This window comes from Malus domestica, chromosome 09 (assembly GCF_042453785.1).
Source record: "Malus domestica chromosome 09, GDT2T_hap1".
Taxonomy (NCBI): domain Eukaryota; kingdom Viridiplantae; phylum Streptophyta; class Magnoliopsida; order Rosales; family Rosaceae; genus Malus; species Malus domestica.
The window spans coordinates 7,496,643-7,515,019 of NC_091669.1; the positions used below are offsets into that span (position 1 = coordinate 7,496,643).

The 18,377-nt window shown below is 34.8% G+C and overlaps 2 protein-coding genes across 4 annotated transcripts; both read right to left on the reverse strand.

Moving 5' to 3' along the window:
• Positions 1-27: 27 nt before the first annotated feature.
• Positions 28-3,153, reverse strand: LOC103442601 (septum-promoting GTP-binding protein 1). The gene is made up of 6 exons (XM_008381407.4): positions 2,567-3,153; positions 2,162-2,288; positions 1,965-2,061; positions 1,832-1,871; positions 1,660-1,743; positions 28-467 (listed from the first exon to the last, which is right to left on the reverse strand). The coding sequence occupies exons 1-6, from the start codon at positions 2,894-2,896 to the stop codon at positions 303-305; spliced, it is 843 nt and encodes a 280-aa protein (XP_008379629.1). The 5' UTR covers positions 2,897-3,153; the 3' UTR covers positions 28-302.
• A 5,013-nt stretch (positions 3,154-8,166) lies between these two features.
• On the reverse strand, positions 8,167-13,299 carry LOC103411266 (glutamate receptor 3.4-like). Of its 3 annotated transcripts, XM_029107864.2 has the most exons (8): positions 13,055-13,216; positions 12,553-12,692; positions 12,075-12,475; positions 10,118-11,454; positions 9,727-10,004; positions 9,616-9,647; positions 9,115-9,524; positions 8,167-8,931 (listed from the first exon to the last, which is right to left on the reverse strand). In XM_029107864.2, the coding sequence occupies exons 3-8, from the start codon at positions 12,388-12,390 to the stop codon at positions 8,470-8,472; spliced, it is 2,835 nt and encodes a 944-aa protein (XP_028963697.1). In that variant the 5' UTR covers positions 12,391-12,475; positions 12,553-12,692; positions 13,055-13,216; the 3' UTR covers positions 8,167-8,469. The 3 variants fall into 3 exon arrangements, with proteins under 3 accessions (XP_028963697.1, XP_028963698.1, XP_008348134.2); XM_029107865.2 differs by lacking the exon at positions 12,553-12,692 and having other exon boundaries at positions 12,075-12,404; positions 13,055-13,299; XM_008349912.4 differs by lacking the exon at positions 12,553-12,692 and having other exon boundaries at positions 13,055-13,259.
• Between the last annotated feature and the right edge of the window lie 5,078 nt (positions 13,300-18,377).

Consider the following 18,377-nt stretch of genomic DNA (forward strand, 5'->3'; position numbering starts at 1 on the left):
TTACTGTGATTTGCATGATCAAATATATAGACTGCAATTCGTGATTTTATTTTCTTATTCGAACTCTGTCTACAACTGTTGAACAAAACTTTATTCATATGTGGAGATGTGGGCTGTCCGCCTCTCCCTTTCTCCAAGTCATGAAATGTAAGGCAAAAAAAAAAGGTCATGAAATGGGGAAAAAACCCGAATAGTTATCGGACTGATGATTACGGCAACTCCAGCCTCCAGGGACCGACCAGTTGACTCCTTATATCTCTGGGGAGCAGAGAGATCCAGCTATCTCTACAAGGATACAAACACTAGAAATCGATGATGGGCTCTCCGATGGTCAGATTGCGCTCCACTGTCCATGGTAAGTCGAAGAGCTTGGCCGTTATGAATTTGAAGATCTTGTTCACGTTTATGTTGTATGTTGCACTCGAAAAGAATAGCGTCGCGTTGAAGGCCTTTGCATATGCTCTTGCCTGCATTCACATTTTGACATGAGAATCAAATTACAACTTCCAATATATTCATTTTGCTCTTCAAATGAACATCGTAAAACACAGGAGCACAAATTTCTTTTAAGGGTGTTATGCATTACTTATGTTTGTGGTAACCAAAAGCATTTCTGGTTGCGATAACATTCCAAGCATATTCAATTAGGAATTGATTTTAAAAATTTGAGGAATTTGAGGGAATTAGAGAAATTTTGTAGTATATTTTATGACTCGTTTGGAAATACTTTTAAAATGATTGAAAACGTTTTTAGTGAAAATGTTTTGCGCTTCCAAATACACTTGAAGTGCTTTCCCGATGAAGCACGAATTATGTGCTTCTTGCAAATGTACTTCAAGTGTTTTTTCAAGATTCACTTGCATTTTTGTTAAGGGTTGGTACCAAAAAACATTTTTATCAAAAACACTTTCAACCATTTTTAAAAGCACTCAAAACTTAAGATGGAATCTTAAGAAATTAATTAAACTCTAAATTCATTCAAATCTCTAAAATTCCGATTGAATACACTTATTATTAGTAAAATTTTATTCTAGTTTTGAACTTTTGACAAAGTGCTTATACTTTTGAAAGCACTCCAAACAAACCGTATTGGAACCAAATGAACACTTTAAAAAGCCATGACAGGTGGTTGAACACATTATTATTTCATGTTGGTGGTTGGTGTTTGTCCCCAAATTGAATTTGCATACAAGTCTTTAGGCTTTAGCTTCCTTTTCTTGTTGAGCCTTGACCTGGATGTCTCCAACTTTTCCTTATCTTTATCCGTGTTTTTTTTCTTTCTAGAAAGGTTACTTCACCAGCCAAAAATAAATAAATAAAATTAAGTTCTAGAAAGATTACTTCTAGCTCATCCTAGATGATTAGGCCCCTAATCATTGATGTTCTTTGCCTAAACACATTTTTTAAAATAAGTTAGGGCGTTAGGTGTACCTTGTGTAAACCATTAATTAAATTCTTTGCAAAGAATTGACACTGATGTCTCAAACTTGGAAGGATTGTTTATTTAGCAATTAGTATGTGGATTAGTAGGTTAGTCGGATAGGACAGTTTGCTCGTCAGCTGACTTCTTATTTCGGATCTCTTTCCCATTAGTTTAGAATACCACCTTATGAAAATTAAAACAATATATGCTAATTGTTTATTAAGAAACTTCCTTACCTGACTTGCAATTGTCCATTGCAAATCTATGGGGAGTTGGATGAAATCATCGAACTTTGTTCCAATTAATATTGGGATTGCCGTCTGCAAATCGTGAAAAAATAAAATTACAATTGAGAAAAAAATTTGATTAATTTTGGAACTTAAGATAATGGAATGGATTTGCAGTTACCTGATTCCATTTCCTTGCTTGGTGATACCATGTTATGACACTGCAGACAATTAAATTTCATGGTTAAGAATGCTAAATAAAATTAAAACAGGATTAAGATATCAAAAGCTAGAGATCGTGCTCAGAAATTCACCTATTTAAAGTACACCGACTTGTTAAATCAAACATGAACAAAATAGCTACGGAGTCCTTGCATGCAACGGGAATATTATCCTGGGATTTTACATCACCTGCACCAAAATTAAAATAAAATTATTACAAACTGAATGAAATATTAGATTTTAAAACGAAGATTAATTCATTAATTAGATTATAATTATTGGTACATGCCTCCAACTTCCCAAATACTATAGGAAATCCTTGCACCACGGACCAACAATGTCTTATCCATGGAATTTAATCCTGCGGTGTCTGTCTCTCCTCCCTCTTCCTTCTCATCATCTCCTACGTACTTTACCTAAGCAACCAAATAAATTCAGTCAAAAATATGATAAAAAATGAAAATAGAAAGAAAATGAGAATTTGACATGATATGATATGATCGAAACACAATTCATGGTACCAATCATATGACATACGAACACATACAAAATCTGTATGTGTTTGCATGTCATACGAATCTGTATCATAAATGATTATTTTTTTTCGGTTGAAAAAGATTTTAAAACCAAAAATCACCAGAGGTTGATGCATAAGATTGTATGAAATCTCTATCTATACGAATGGAGAGATTACCACAAAGCTAGTTTTTCCGATTTGGCTGTCTCCCAAGAGGCTGATCTTTAAGGGCACCAAATCCGAGTTGCTATCACGGTGGCTACTCTTGTTACGATGAAGTTGATGACAGGTGAGGTCCCTTGATTTCGAGGACGGCGACGAAGGCGCAAAAGTGGAAGAAGGCGTGTCGTTCGATGAGGACATGGCGGCCGAAATGGGCAGCATCCTGTACCGGACTGGCTTTCCTAAACAACACATGAGCAGCCGGTCCATGACGCGGCGGATGCAGCGGCGGAGAACCAACACGCGGCGTCTAACTCTTCTCCTGAGGCTGAAGTGGTATACCATTTCTTCAACAAAAAGCAACCACAGGCAATCAATCTTCAAACTTGGAAGAAAAAACGGACGGTTGTGATTGTGGCGATCAAAGGTGGTGATAGTGGTTGTGGGGATGGCCTCAACAGCAAGTGAGCGGCTCTTGTTCTGTTTAGGCCATGGAAAATGAAAAGCTGGCTTCCATTGCTCTCATACTTTCATGCCTCGTGGTATTTTTAGAATATTTGCTTTCTATTGAGGTAACATTTTTTTTTTTATTATTTTGTCCCATTTTCTATTACTTTTTGGCTTTTTTTCAGTTACAACTACCTTTTGCTATCAATGTGACATCTTTAACGGGACAGTTGACCAATAATAGCATGGACATAATCCCAAAGAAAAATACTAGATAATTCATGTTTTTGGACTAAAGTAATAGTAATGCTAGCAAGACTCAATTTGAAGACTCAATTTTGGAAACTAAAGAACATAGAAGTTGATGATTGGTTTATTAGTTCAGCGTTGATGGATGTGCTCATTTCTATTGATAACACATCATTTAATTTGTAATTTTAGTCTCCAAATTTAGTCTCTCTAGCATTACTTTTTAGACTATATTTTGTAGAATATATATGATATGACAGTTGATAGTTGAATTCATTTTTAATGAATTTTTAAAGAATGAATTCAATCATTAATTGTCACATCATGTGGTTTACAAAATATGATTTAAGTGAATAGTCTCTCTAGCATAGTTCAAGTAAATGTGGTATACAAAATAAGTCGTAATTGCCTTCTTCCAATGCTACACGTATCTTGGTCATGTCTACGTGTGTGACGGTGACACAACTATACATATCAATTAATGTATTATTAGGAGAGATTTTTTTTTAAGTATCAGGTATTCAAGGATACTTCACATGTCATCATACAAGTGGAAGAAATATATAATATTTTTCGTATCCCTTCACTTATTTTATGACACGTGATGTACCCATTTAAATATTGAACACTTTATAAAATTTCCTGTATTATACTATTATTACCGTTACACCGAAATATTTCTTGTAAATTTGCAGGGTGACGGTTACAAACTCTTGTATTGTACTATTATTACCATTACACCGAAAAGTTTCTTGTAAGTTTGCATAGTGACGGTTACAAACTCACAATTTTTTGTAATGGGTTTTATGAGATTATGAGTTGTATGTATATGTATTCCAAGTTTATATTAAGACTTTATTATATCCGACTTAGTAATGAGTTGTAGAAAAAAAAAATTAGATTACTTAAAAAACACAAAAGTCTAAGTTAATGGTAAGATAGGCTTATAGTAGATCTGGTGTTCGATTTCTTCAAATCCAATTGAAAAGAAGAGCTAGAATAGGAGGTATGCATAACTAAAACCATCAATTTCTTCATGTTTCTGTTTGGTTTCTCTCGAGTGATGTTTGATTGACACCAAACAGTTGCTACCAAACGATTTGTGTTACTTCAATGTATAGTCATTGATTTATGTTTGGTTTCTTGTAAATTAAAGAGCACCAGAAAATGAATGTACACCTAATCGACTTTTGATAATTATGTACTCATGTAGTAACACGTAACCAATCTTGTTCAGATCTAGGGCAATACAACCACCTTTTTTTTTATATAGGAGTTTTAACAAAAAAACCCATGATATTGTTCACTTTAATGAAACATCACATTTTTATACTAAAAAGTTAATCATGGTACTATTCACTTCACCTTTTATTTTGTTCTTATCGTTAAAACTCAAAATTTTCAAGCCTTTTTTATTAGTTTTCTTTTTTCTTAATGGTGAAATGTTGTGGCGAAGCTGTCAACTGGTTCTTTTTTTCTTTTTTTTAAAGAAAAAAAAAACAACTTTAAGCATAGGTATAATCATATAAAATGGCCAATTTGAATTCAAGTTAAAGTAAGGTCTTTTATTTCGTAACGTACCAACTACCAAAAATGCATTGTTAAAAAAACGTACCGAATTATAGTTGATAAATTATACTAGCAACGGTTAGGATATAATGATCAATAATTAAGTGGTTGGTTACAATTTTCAACCAGTGGCTACGTACTCGGATGGGAAATCATGAATTGTAGTCAATTTAATTCTTGGCTTTTTAAGTATTTGGTTCCGGAATATAATGTATGAGGTCTCAATCTACTCACACATATACGACGTGTTAATCTATAAGTTCATATAATTAGAACACGCAATTTGTACTAACCTGAATTCTGATATTCATCCATATCTTCTTGATTCATCTTAGGTTCTTCACGCACGCTCAATAGTAAAACTCTTTTAATATTTTATTCATTTGTACTCAATGAGTATTATGTAGCGCAAAACACTTAATGAGACAGTTCATCATAATCATTATTAACCTATACCTTTCTTAATGAAGATCAAATATATCGAGTAATCCCTCTAACTTCGATCTCCTGTTTTCACTAAACCTTACAAGTGCTGGAGATGTTTAGATAAAATTCTTACTAATTAAATTTCGAAGCATTCTCAATGTCACCACGAGACCAGGAGCTCGTTTTAAAGTATTTTTAAAATGATTGAAAATGCTTTAAAAAAATTATTTCAAAATCACTTCAAATGTTTTTTTTCAAAATTCAATTGCGTTTTTACTAAAAATTGATTCCAAAAACTCTTTTAATCATTAAAAAAAAAACTTCTAAACAAGTCTAAAGTAAAAGGCAACTACGGATTTGGATCATCTTCTGAGCTTAGGAGGCTAAGCCTCCTGAGCAAATTACATTGGCCGTTGGATTTTAATCTAATAGTTACAAATAGGAGGTCTTCTAAAAGTTATAATAATTATAGTCGTTAGATCAAAATCTAACGGCCTGTGTGCTTTGCTAAGAAAGCTCAGCCTCTTAAGCTCAGAAGATGATCCAAATCCAGCAACTACACTTTGAATTCAAATCCCAATTTAATTAGTATGGTCCATGCACACGTGGCTAATTAAGTAATAAAATGGGTTCCCAATTTCTAGTCACTCTCCTCCCAAGTGTTGACGTGGGGGCGACGGCACGTACACGTTGACCTTCTTATACATATATGCAGATTGTAGAATCCCACTTCCGTCGATCGAGCTGTATATAATATTCAGGGGACGTTGATATATGTCTTGATTATTATTCATCACGTTTGATGTCTTCCCCACGACTTACATTTGGATTACACAAATATTTGGCATGCCTAACGTATCTAATTTTAAAATACCTTTGTTAAAGAACCTAACTCATTTAATTAAGGGCTTTGAACTTAACCTAACAATCGTAATGTCGGTTTGTATTGATGACAAAACAATCTTTAATATGATTTAACTTTTTTTAAAAAGATCTTTATACGATGATTAAGAAAATTAATCATTCTCGTTATGATATGTGAGTAGTGAATATATATTTTTTATTTTATAAAAGAAATTAGCTTGTGACTTTATCACGGCTGTCCATCCTTTCGGGGCCTGAAAGACCCACAAAAGTATTTTAGTCTCCCCTGGCCATCATTGTGCGATTCATCAATGGCAAGAATCGATTTCAGGACGTGTCGTGTGGAATACGAGTCTGGAATTTACCCGCAACCATTGGACCACTCCGTGATGATTTGAATAGTGAAAATTTGTTAATTGCAACTAAGAAAACATTGAGCAGTACTATTTTGAGTGAACGCCAGTATTTTGGATATAATTAAAGCTTTTCAACCAAAATAGTTCCTGTAATTAGCAGAATTCCTTGTTTTGATCCTTGAAATTTGAAATCGATAGAAGTGGTCCCTGTGTTTGTCCACGATCAATCATCTTGGTCCTCCTGTGAAAAAATTCTATTAAATAAAGATAAAATGACAAAAATCTCATTGGAGCCATTGTTTATTAATTGAGGATATTTTTGTCACATTAATCCTTATTTAACATAATTTTATATGGAACGACCAAAATGTTGATGATAGACAAACTTAGGGATCACTTCTATCGATTTCAAATCTCAAGAACCAAGTGAGGAGTTATGTCAATCTCAAAGATCATTTTAACAAAAAGAAAAAAAGAATAATGTTATTCATACCATATTTGTGTACCACATTTTCATACCACCTTAGGTGGCATTTGATGTGGGCATTTGATGTAGATAGCCAAATCATTTGAATTAATCAGATTTTTAAATTTAGTTCATTATTTAATAAACTAATAATTAATAAAAACTAGTTAATTAAATTATGCTTGTGGTATACGAGGAATCTTTCTCCTTCATTTTCTTAGGTTTTGCAAATTTTTCAAATAATGTGATTGTCCACAGCATATGCAACCTAAAGTGACATAGAAATATGATATAAAAACATGGTATGAATAATATTACTCAAAAAAAAAAAAAAAAAAAAAAGAAGCCTATAATTAAACACCGCCTAACGATTAGTAAGGGAAATGATTGATGGTACCAAAAGAAAATTTGAAACAAAACAAATGTTAATGGTTGGTTTTCCTTTAAATTTTGAAATATCACACCAGTATTTCAGATTTGTAAGTTGAAAAATACTTTTCACTATAGTATTTGGAATTATGCACATCAAATAATCACGGAGAAATGATAAACACACACCTTGTCCTATACTCATGTTTAATTATGTTCTTGTTTTCGTCATATTTATACAATTTTGTGGCCAGAAATAAAGAAGAAAATCCGAGAGGCTAAAAAAGGTTTGTGCAAATCATCTTCGTAATTACTAACATAATTACTTATCTGTAATGAAGGAAATCATAAATCGGGACTAATTAATCTGGTTTCTGGGTTTTCAGATTTTGAAATACAGGTAGGTCACAAGCAGTCTAGCATTTCAGAGATTATTATTATATACATCTTAAATTAGTACACTCCAAATTCCAAAATAATATAACCTTGTAGCACCACCAACCTCAGATGATTGAGGTAGACTTCCAACTCGTTTTCTTGATGGAACTAATAGTATGATAAACTGCATGTTAGGATGTTCCAATTTCAATTCATGTGTCGTTGTCATGACTAACGTGAGAAAATAAAATAAAAATACAACTTATGAAAATAAAAGTAAACTTGGATGGTATGGAACTGATTGCTACCAAGATTGATGAATATACTACTTGTTCCTTCATTCAAGTTTGAGGGGAAAGCAAAAGGTGGGTTAGGCCAATTAGCCAGTGCAACGTGCCATGTGGCATTCGAGTTTGAATCTTCCTCCCCGAACACTAGAATTTACAGTAAACCGTAGAAAGGTTTCGAGCAAAACATTCTATTCACAATCATATTCAAGGGAAATTTCATTTCACAAGGAAAAATGGAAAAAGATTAATCCACAATTCCTGGAACTCCCTCCTTCAGTTGAAATAAGGAGTAAGAGCATTATTGTTTAAGATACAAAATGGTCTAAAACTAGCAAATTTTTCTTCTCGTTCTATAAACCATGTAATGTTATTCTAAATACCTAGCTTATGGCACAAGGCGTGAATATAATTAGTATAAAGATAAAATTTGATTAACAGTGTTGGTTTTACCGCCTAAATGCCGAGGGAGCACTGCAGAATCATCCAGCCGAAAGCAAATCTTCCTCACAAAGGCGAATGCAGCTGCCCATCAGTGCTCGGGCTAGCTTCGTGCTTACTATCACTAGTTTTTCGCTTAAGCATGTGCTTGATCTCTGCTTCTTTCTTATCTACAAAGACCATAAGACCCTTGAAACTGGTTGACCCAAGTGAGCGTCTAGATCTCGTGTTGGTAGGTCCAATCTCCTCAGCGTCCGCTTCCACAGGCTCTGGGGTAAATCTGCGGTATTGACAAAGGATTCTACAGAAGAACACCGCAAGAGCAAGGAAGCATGCAATACCGCAGATAAGAAACAGGCCCCAAAAGCTTGTCAGAGATAGCTGGTCTGCATCAACTTCAGTGAGTTGAGTAGAGCACTCGTTGTGCGTAAGCCACTTATTATGGATCTTTTGTAGCTCGCCGTTCTCTGAGAGTTGAAGAATCGCAGTCGACAAGTCAACAGCAAGAGGAGAATCCCTTTGGAATGCCTGAGACAAGGCAACTAAATATGAGAATAAAACAAAATTGTGGCTGTTGTGAATTCCTAACTGACAAATGCATCATTCAATAAAATTAAAACCGAAACACTGAATTTTTAACGATAATGTTAAAGATCAGCATTTCATGGTCAGAGTAATCATTTTCTCAAATCTAAATGTATAAATACTTACGAATCCCCATCCGCTTTTGGTAAACTCCTGCCCTACAGTCCTGAATGCGCATTTGGTGTTGGACATGAACAACTCAATGTAAGGAAGCTCATCAACGATGGCAGCTACCCCACCACGTCTTGGTCCATCCGTGAGGGCTTTAATATAGGCTTCCATGTCTTTCAACTTAACGAGTCTAGATTCCGCTATGTTCATCTCATCAATCAAATACCTCCAAGCGAATGACCCGTCTTGAACTCCGATTCGATCATTACTTGATATCAAGCTGTCAATCCCTTCAATCCGTGACGTCAGCTGTTGCACCGTGAGAATTGAAGTCAAACTAGCCGTGTAGCTGGAATTGATAATTAACACTACAAATAACCATATAATCAGCACCAGCCGTCCCAGGGTGCTCACAGTGTTCTCTCCTGCACCAAATCCAAGTCGCAAAGAATATTAGTAGTTAATATTACGAGTTGCATTCACGAGATAAAGGAGGATTAAGCATGAAGTACATACTGTGTGAGAAAAACATTGTGGAGAAACTAAACCTGCAAATCAAAAGCAGTATCAGTAAAAGTACTCGTATAGGCACTTATCAATGGCCATAATGATGTAAAACATACTAACCAAAAAATGGTCATGAGCTGTTGGCTCGGTGGACCACGGAACTCATGATTAATCCGGTGCTCAAGAATCCAAACAACAGCTCCCACTAAAAGGAAGAAGGCACCTGTGACCAACCACATCTGATAAGTAAATGGCTTGAGGAAAGCCCAAGGGTTTGATTTTGCCTCTTTGACAGGAACAACTACAACAAGTCCCGATTCCATGTAAGGCTGCGTAAAATCAACTATTCTTGTCCTATTAGTAGTAATTGTAACATCTCCAACAGCTGCATCAAAGTTCTGAAAAAGAAAAAGGAAATGAGCAAATCAAAGTTCTGGTTAGACAAAACTGTATATAAAGGTGATTCTGTTCACCTCTAATCAAAATGCTAAAATTTAACCTAGATACTCACATTTTGCGCAACCTGGGCTACAAGACTGCTGTACTCAGGATTCCTCTTACCATCTCCATACAACATATACATCCGTGGCACAGCATACGGCAACAAGTTTACAGCAGCTTCAAAGACATCAATACAGTATCCTCTGACCCCTGGAGGGCTCTTGTCTTTAGCCACAAAATCTTTGTAACTTACTCGATAAGGCACTCCAATTCGCAGTGGCCTGCCATTGTTGGGAAATACCCATCCCCGAGGAGTAGCTGTAACTTCACCAGGCCATATAACGCCATAAAGTTGAGCAGTGGTATTCCTATTGGATGGCTTCTTATATAATATCTCTGGAGCAGTGACTGAGAGACCAGTAGAATTTGACCAATAGCCAACTCTACGGGAACCAGTTCCTCCAATATTCAGAATGTCATATGCTGGACGAACTAGATATTTATCTTGATCAAATTCAATCTGACCACTTATACCTGTGAAGTTCATCTTAAGAATCGTCTGTAGGTATTTTTGGCCTCCATCAAAAATACGGAGTGATGTTAAATGCAGTGTGCTTCGATTTGTGTCTTTCAACCTTGGGTCATTAGAGAAAGATACATTCCCACCTTCGTTGAAGAAAACATCAAGAGCACGGGCTGCTAGCCAAATAGAGTCATATGCATAGAGCGCATAAGAATTGAAGCTTGGAGTCCCTTCATGTTTCAATTTGCTCCATCTAGACATAAAGCGCTTTTTGAGATCAGTATCTGGGGTATGATGACGAAGAGCAACAACCCCTTGTAATAGATTCATTGTGTCGGGGCCAGGGGGATTTAGTGAATCCAAATGAGAAGGAAGCCAATCCGTTGCAATCCAGACGTAGCCACTGGTCATCATTCCAAGTGCCTTGGCAATGGAGAAAATTGTTAAACCGGAGTCAGGATTAACATGTACAATATAAACCCGAGATTCCATAAGGTTCACTCCCACCAACAATTCATTGATATCACTTTTGGGGGCTCCAGGAGAGAAGGCAGCCTTGTATGAGATCTTAGAACGCTTCGTCGCCAAGGCATCGCCTAGTATAGAAATCCCATTTCTGCCACAATCATCATCTACAAAGATTGCTATTACTTCTCTCCATCCAAAATACTCAACTAAATCAGCAACTGCATACATTTGGAAATAGTCACTCTGTGTGGTTCGGACAAAATATGGGTATTGCAGAGCAGCAAGAGAGGGGTCTGTTGCTCCAAATGATAGAAGTGGTACATGGAGCTCATTAACAACATGGGATATGACATGAGCTATTCCGGAGGATTGTGGGCCGATTGCAGCAACCACATCGTTTTCAATCAGCTCCAGAGCTGCAATGAGAAAGACATCACTTTAATTTTTAGTTTTAAGACAGAGTGAAGCATGGATAACAATAATATCTATAAATTTATCCGTTCTGACACAAGGACATGGTAACGCCAACAAAATTCGAACTACAGTGCTCAAGCAGGAAGAATCATACAAAACAATCCATTTACAGATCATAATGCAAATACATAGAACCAAGGACTAGTATTGCGAGACTCTGATCATCTAGCATTCTTAACAATAATGGTACGGGCTTAGAGCTTTTAGCAGGAAAAGAAAATCAAAACACCAGTAAGAAACAAAATGTGCGAACAAGAACTATGAGACTCGAGATATCCTATCAACATTACAAACTACAGCATGTAGGATTGAAATTTTTTGGGTAGGCCTTTTGTTTTAAAAAACACGCAATGCCAGAAATCTGAACTTTTCCGGCAACAAAACAGAAAAAATCATCATTAGGATGGCAACTAATTTGATAAATGAAATCAGCAGCAGCTTGCTCTAATATCTGGTTTCTTATTTAGTAGGAGCTTGTTTTTCCACTCCCCAAAACTGAAGGAAACTGCAACTTAGTAGACTATAAAAGAAGCAGGTTGTAGAATCAAGTTGCAGGAAATACCTTCAACAGTTCCAAGAAATCCACTGCAATTCGTGTCATGGAGAATAATCTTCAATTTCGTCCCACGAAGAACGCTTTGATCAGAATTGACATCATCAATTGCAGCTAAAATTGCCGGTTTGGCTGCCCTCCCAATAACCGAATTGAAAGTAAACAGAGCTCCAAAATTCAGAGAACTCGGCCTTGCAGACGAATGCGTAGCATTTTCTGTCCCAGCCATCACTTGCATGGACACCCACATACACAAGATCAATGCAAGCAGTGTTCTTGTCTTGCATACATGGCCAGTAGGCCTGTTCATCAGTAAGACCTCCATGCCTACAGAAATCCCTGCAACCGCCGGTCGAAATCTTGTCAAGTCTTCAGCTTGGACTAGGCAGTGAATCAAACATGACAAAGAACTGTAAAGAATGGCAGATTGAAGATTAACATCATGGGTTCCAAAATTCTCGGAAGATAATCCAAATATATAATTTACCTTGAACACCAAGATTTTGCAGCAAAAACCCAATTAAAATTCCACTTTAATATTGTCTTAGAACACCTTGGATTCTTGAAATTGATACCCAAATGGGAACCAGAAGAACAAACTTGAACATGAATTTTACTCAAAACCTCCTATTAAAAAAAATAATAATAAAACCAATTAAAATCCTCTTGAATAATGGCTTAAACCACCTGGATTCTAAAAATTAATACCCAAATGGGAACCAGAAGAACAATTTTAACATGGGTTTTACTCAAAAACTCCAATTTTGTACGGCTAATCAGTGTACTAAACTACCATCATTACCAAAACAAGCCAGGAATCTCAATTCCCAAACAGTATAACATACCAAATATTTATATGAACAAGTTGGAGAAGCAAACCACATGCAGCACATAAAAGTACACAAAAAATTAAAATAAAACAAAATCAGCCTTAAACAAAAAGATTTTCCAGAAGAAGTTGAGTGGAAGAAGATAGCATTTTTAGATACCTGAAGAGCCAAAGTTGAGTAAACGTAAAGCTTTAGCTTTCAACAGCTTAAAGACTGAAAATATGCAGCTGCATATGCTGTTTCTCTCGAAGTATCACACCTCTGTCTTCCCACAACAGTCTTCCAACCACAAGTAAAGAATCGCCTTCCGGCTTTTCATTTATGGGATATTTATTGTTTATTTTATATGTATATAGTCTGTATCATATAATTGGCTATCCGCAAGTTGACATTATAGTGGCTCTGATCAATAGACTTGGATTGTCTGCTCTGCCCATCTCATACCCTCTTATGTCCTTCTATATTTTGTGATCATAGTTAAGTCACGTTAATATTTTATATTTCTATTATTTTTTGTCTTATTATTTTTATAAAAAAATCAATATAAAATGTTGACGTGGTTTAACCATGACCACAGAATAGAGGAGGGCATGAGAATGGTATGGGATGGGAGGGCAAACAATCCAAGTCCTCAAAACTCGTCAAACCAAAATATGAGAAGGTTTTTCAGATTGACATAACTCTTCATCTTGATTCTTGAGATTAACATAACTCTTTATTTTGGTTCTCGAGATTGAAAATCAATAGAAGTAATCATGAGTTTGTCTACGGTCAATTATTCTAGTTATTCCGTGAAAAATCTCTATTAAATTAAGAATATTTTTGTTTAATCAACCCTTCCACTTGCATTTCCATGTAACTGAGATTTTTTACGGAATGACTAAAATGATTGACAGTGGACAAACTCAAGGATCACTCTATCGATTTTCAATGTTAAAGACAAAAGTAAGGAGTTATGCCAATATCAGAAATCATTTTGGCTAAAAAATCTTTTATTTAACTATAATTTTGTCATTCATCAAAATGGCACACAACGTAACTTGTCTTTTCAATATTCAAAATTCTTTGAATTAGGGACGCAATCAATCGAAAAGAATATACTAACTATTAGAGCAACCCACAACTTAAAAAAAAAAAAAAAAACCATGTTAAATTGTATAGAATTTGCCATATGTGACGTATGTGTGCATTATGTTGTGTAAACATGAGAATTAAGTATAAAGAAACATTTGACCAAGACCCAGTATAATTTTTCCAACAAGAAATCAAAACCCACTATATTATAGTTTATTTCAGTTTTAAATTTGGGAGAGAATCCTAGAGGGGATTAGACCCTACCATGGAGTATGACATTTCATAAGGCAAATTAATTTGGCCACAAATTGTTCCTTATTAGTGAGATTTGGCATTGAATTCCAATTCAACTTATATGAACACAAACTAGGATTATAAGGAAAGAAGAATAGATGCTATCCCAAATTGAAAGACATTTCAAGACCATTTCTACTGTTTTTCTATATACCATATAGTTATTGTAATCAAGTTCTTGATGTTAACACAAGAATTTTCTTTTTCTCGAGTTTTTTTTTTTTAAATGACAAGAAAAAAAAAGGTGAGAGTCGAACTTTAGTTACCAAGTGAATGTCATATAAACCTACAAACTTGTATGTTTTACGAACCATTTTATCTAAAGTAAGTGATTGTGTCAAAAATCCAAGATGCTGTAAATTTTTATTTCAACTTTCTTAGTTATAATTAATACCATAAATATCTATGTCATGGGTGGGGGGACATTAATAATTTAATACTGCCAATTTAATGTGTTGTGAAGCAAGCTTGGCAACCCAGCAAAATAACAGATTCTGTGATGAAAAATGAATTGAGAGAGGAAATGTGGTCCAAAATGAAGCTGTCAAAATCCGTGACCACCATTCACACGTACACATTCATACTTAATCTTCATGATTATTAAGTACCTATATCAAACTTGGCACGGATTTGTGAGCTTTTTCTTTGCTACGTACATACATTTAGTGTCGACACATTTGATTGTTAGATTTTATTCAATTACTTCAATTGAGCGATCAAAGATCGTCACATCACACTTAACGATCAAATATGTATCATCACTTAGCATCTATAGATACTAAAAAAAAAAAAAAAAATCCGTGTACTCTATATAGGCCATGTGATCACAACCACATGCATGTCCAAAGTATATATTATATTTTTCACTTGTTTGTTTCTCCAATGAATTCAAGCCCCCCAAAACTTGGACAATTGTATTCATCCACAATTTCTAACATGTGGTTAGCTTAGCTCTTCCTTGATGAATACTCAAATTGTTGGTTATTGGGAAAGAGGTAAATGGAAATGGCAATTTAATGCATGCTATTTTGTGCATTCAATTCTTGGGGGAGCCACTGTCCATACCAATTTCGGGGTCTTGGCTTTTTCTTACCGTCTTGTGCATGTATAAAGAGTAAGGCTACCATTGTAGTTCGACAACCAAATCTTATGTGTCATTCAACTCGTTTAATTCAATTATTCTTTTATTAAAATAAAATAAAAAGAATCTTGTCCTTCATTGACATGGGAAGTAGGACCTTTCATCTGGTACCAAGGTAGAACAGAAGAAAATGGCCACAAGACAGAGGGTATTAAATTTGTGAACAACCATGTAAAGGGTGGGGACACCAGACAGTGCAATGGGACCGACACACCACTATATCTTAATCAAGGAAGAAAATATCGGTAATATCGGAAATATCGGTAGTCCGAAAACACGGAAATATCGATGGAAATATCGATGGAAATATCGGGATAATATCGATATCGATAAAAATTACATGGAAACCACGGAAATTGTAAGAAAAACTTGGAAATTTTTATTGAAACTTTGCAGGATGTTTATTTAGTCAATTATCTATTAGTTTATCACAACAAATTGGAAGGAAATGCATTGCATGATGGATTTAACTGATTTAAGTTGATTATATAGCGAGCTGGCAAACATTGTGAATGTAGAAAATATGTAGTAATTAATGAAAGAAGTTTAAACACACCATAATCATTTATATATAATGAATTAGTACAATATTTTACACGTTATACATTGCATGGTAAGATACATGAGTGACTTAGTACCACATAGAGTTCCTATGAGGTTCAAAATTTTCACTATCTTCATCATCTCTATTTGTAGAGTAAGTGTATTGTGAAGAGTAGTAGCAACCATGGCAATGGTTTTCAAGAACCAAAACCCAAAAGTCAATAGGAAACCGAATACTTCGGTATTTTTCGGGATTACCAAACAAATGGGATTTGGAAACCAATCCCATATCGAAAATTTCGGTATTTTTCGGGATGGGATTCCCGAACTTCAGGATGGTTTTGGTTTGGGATTTTTCGGTTTGGGTTTGGGACTTTTTCGGTTTGGTTTGGGATTTTCGGGAATTTTTTCCAGCCCTACCATGTAAGTGACCAAATAAAAAATAGAAAATTAAAAACCACATGCCATTGACTAAGTAATTAATTGACACAATTTAAAATATAATACCACAAAAAATTTGGAATATGTGCAAATTTGTTTCTTGTAAAAAGAATTCAAAACAAACAATATATATAAATATAGTAGCATATTATCACAACAACATAAGTGATATGGTGGTTAAGGCGTTAAGAGTCAAATGGGAGGGGGTTCGAATCCCTTTAGTCTCAAAATTGAGACTTTTCAGAAAATTTTAAGAATTTTTGGATGTCATATCGCGATATTATCGATAATATCACGATATTTTGACGAAAACTCATTGGATACTTGTTAAAATATCGGTAACTCAAAAAAACGAAAATATTTCGCCGATATTTCGATATTTAAATCCTTGATCTTAATAACCTAGTCACAAGTATAATTAGGGATAGGCAAATACCCATCGGTTATGGGTAACCGCGGTTACCCGTCCATTTAAATTTCACGGTTACGGTTATGGGTAACCATTTACCCATTTATTTTATATATGTAAAATTAACATAAACCATGTTTCCTATCGGACAAAACTTAGATCAATGTTATTGACTATAGTGCATGATTTCTATAGCTAATATAATATAGTTTTCCTTAACCACTTTAAATTTCATGGTCCATTATATATATTATGTTAATATTTTACATTCCGAGTTAAAACCCAAGAATACTGTCTTTTAACAGTTTTCGTAACCTAAGAATACTTAGCAAATTTTATATTACCTTCATTGGTAACAGTTAAAAATATCGTCTGTAAACTATTATTTCAATTATGAGAATGATATAAAGATTTAAAAAATTAAAATGCGGAAATGTATAATGAATGTATCTATAACGGTGTTTAATTGTTAGAAAAAGAAAATTATGACAAATTTTTCTTTTTTAATTTTCAAGTTGTTAAAAAACACGTAGAGGGTGAAAAATGAGTAAATGGTAAAAAAGAAAGGATAAACGGGTTTAAAAATGATAAATGGGTAAATGGGTACTAAACGGTTACGGTTAAATAGGTACACGGTTATGGGTATGGTTAACCGTTTATAAACGGTTATGGGTATGAGTATAACTGTTTAAACAATTACCCAACGGGTAAACGGTTATGCGGATATGAGAATAAACGGTTATGGATAAATAACCGCGGTTATCCACCCACCATAACCGTTACTCATCCCTAAGTATAACTAATAGGGAGATTCAAACTTGTTGAAGAAAACAAATATATTGCTCTAACCATGGAAGAAAATATTGATAATATCGGCGATATATCGCCGATATTATCGAATTTTCGTTAACCCGATATTCTAAGTGGTATCCAAGGGGTTTTCGTCATAATTTCGATATTATCGCGAAATTATCGGAACTGTGGAAGTCGGAGACGAACGCCGGAGCTTCTACAGCTCCGGCCGACTGTAAAACAACCCCTAGACTCCGATCTAGGTATGAACATGAAATAGAAGATGAGAGGAACGTTTTTATAACGTCCGTTTGCCGTGAAACGGCCGGAGGTGTTCGGAATAAAATAAAATAAAAAGACTCTTTTCAATTATTCTTTTATTAAAATAAAATAAAAAGAATCTTTTCCTTCATTGACATGGGAAGTAGGACCTTTAATCTGGTACCAAGGTAGAACAGAAGAAAATGGCCACGAGACAGAGGGTATTAAATTTGTGAACAACCATGTAAAGGGTGGGCACACCAGACAGTGCAATAGGACCCACACACCACTATATCTTAATAACCTAGTCACAAGTATAACTAGGGGTGGGTAAATACCCATTGGTTATGGGTAACCGCGGTTAGCCGTCTATTTAAATTTTACGGTTACGGTTATAGGTAACCGTTTAGATAAATAAACGGTTATGGGTATAACCGTTTACCCGTGAAATTTAAAAGGACGTTTAAGGGTATTAACTGTGGTTATAAATGGGTAACCATTTACCCATTTATTTTATATATGTAAAA

Coding starts and splice junctions, on each gene's coding strand:
- LOC103411266 (XM_029107865.2), bottom strand. CDS start 12,390: ATGGAGGTCTTACTGATGAACAGGCCTACTGGCCATGTATGCAAGACA. Junction 9,648..9,726: donor CAGCTCATGACCATTTTTTG/GTTAGTATGTTT, acceptor TTTGATTTGCAG/GTTTAGTTTCTCCACAATGT. Junction 8,932..9,114: donor CCAAAAGCGGATGGGGATTC/GTAAGTATTTAT, acceptor GCCTTGTCTCAG/GCATTCCAAAGGGATTCTCC.
- LOC103442601 (XM_008381407.4), bottom strand. CDS start 2,896: ATGGTATACCACTTCAGCCTCAGGAGAAGAGTTAGACGCCGCGTGTTG. Junction 1,872..1,964: donor AGTCGGTGTACTTTAAATAG/GTGAATTTCTGA, acceptor AATTGTCTGCAG/TGTCATAACATGGTATCACC. Junction 468..1,659: donor AATGGACAATTGCAAGTCAG/GTAAGGAAGTTT, acceptor ATGTGAATGCAG/GCAAGAGCATATGCAAAGGC.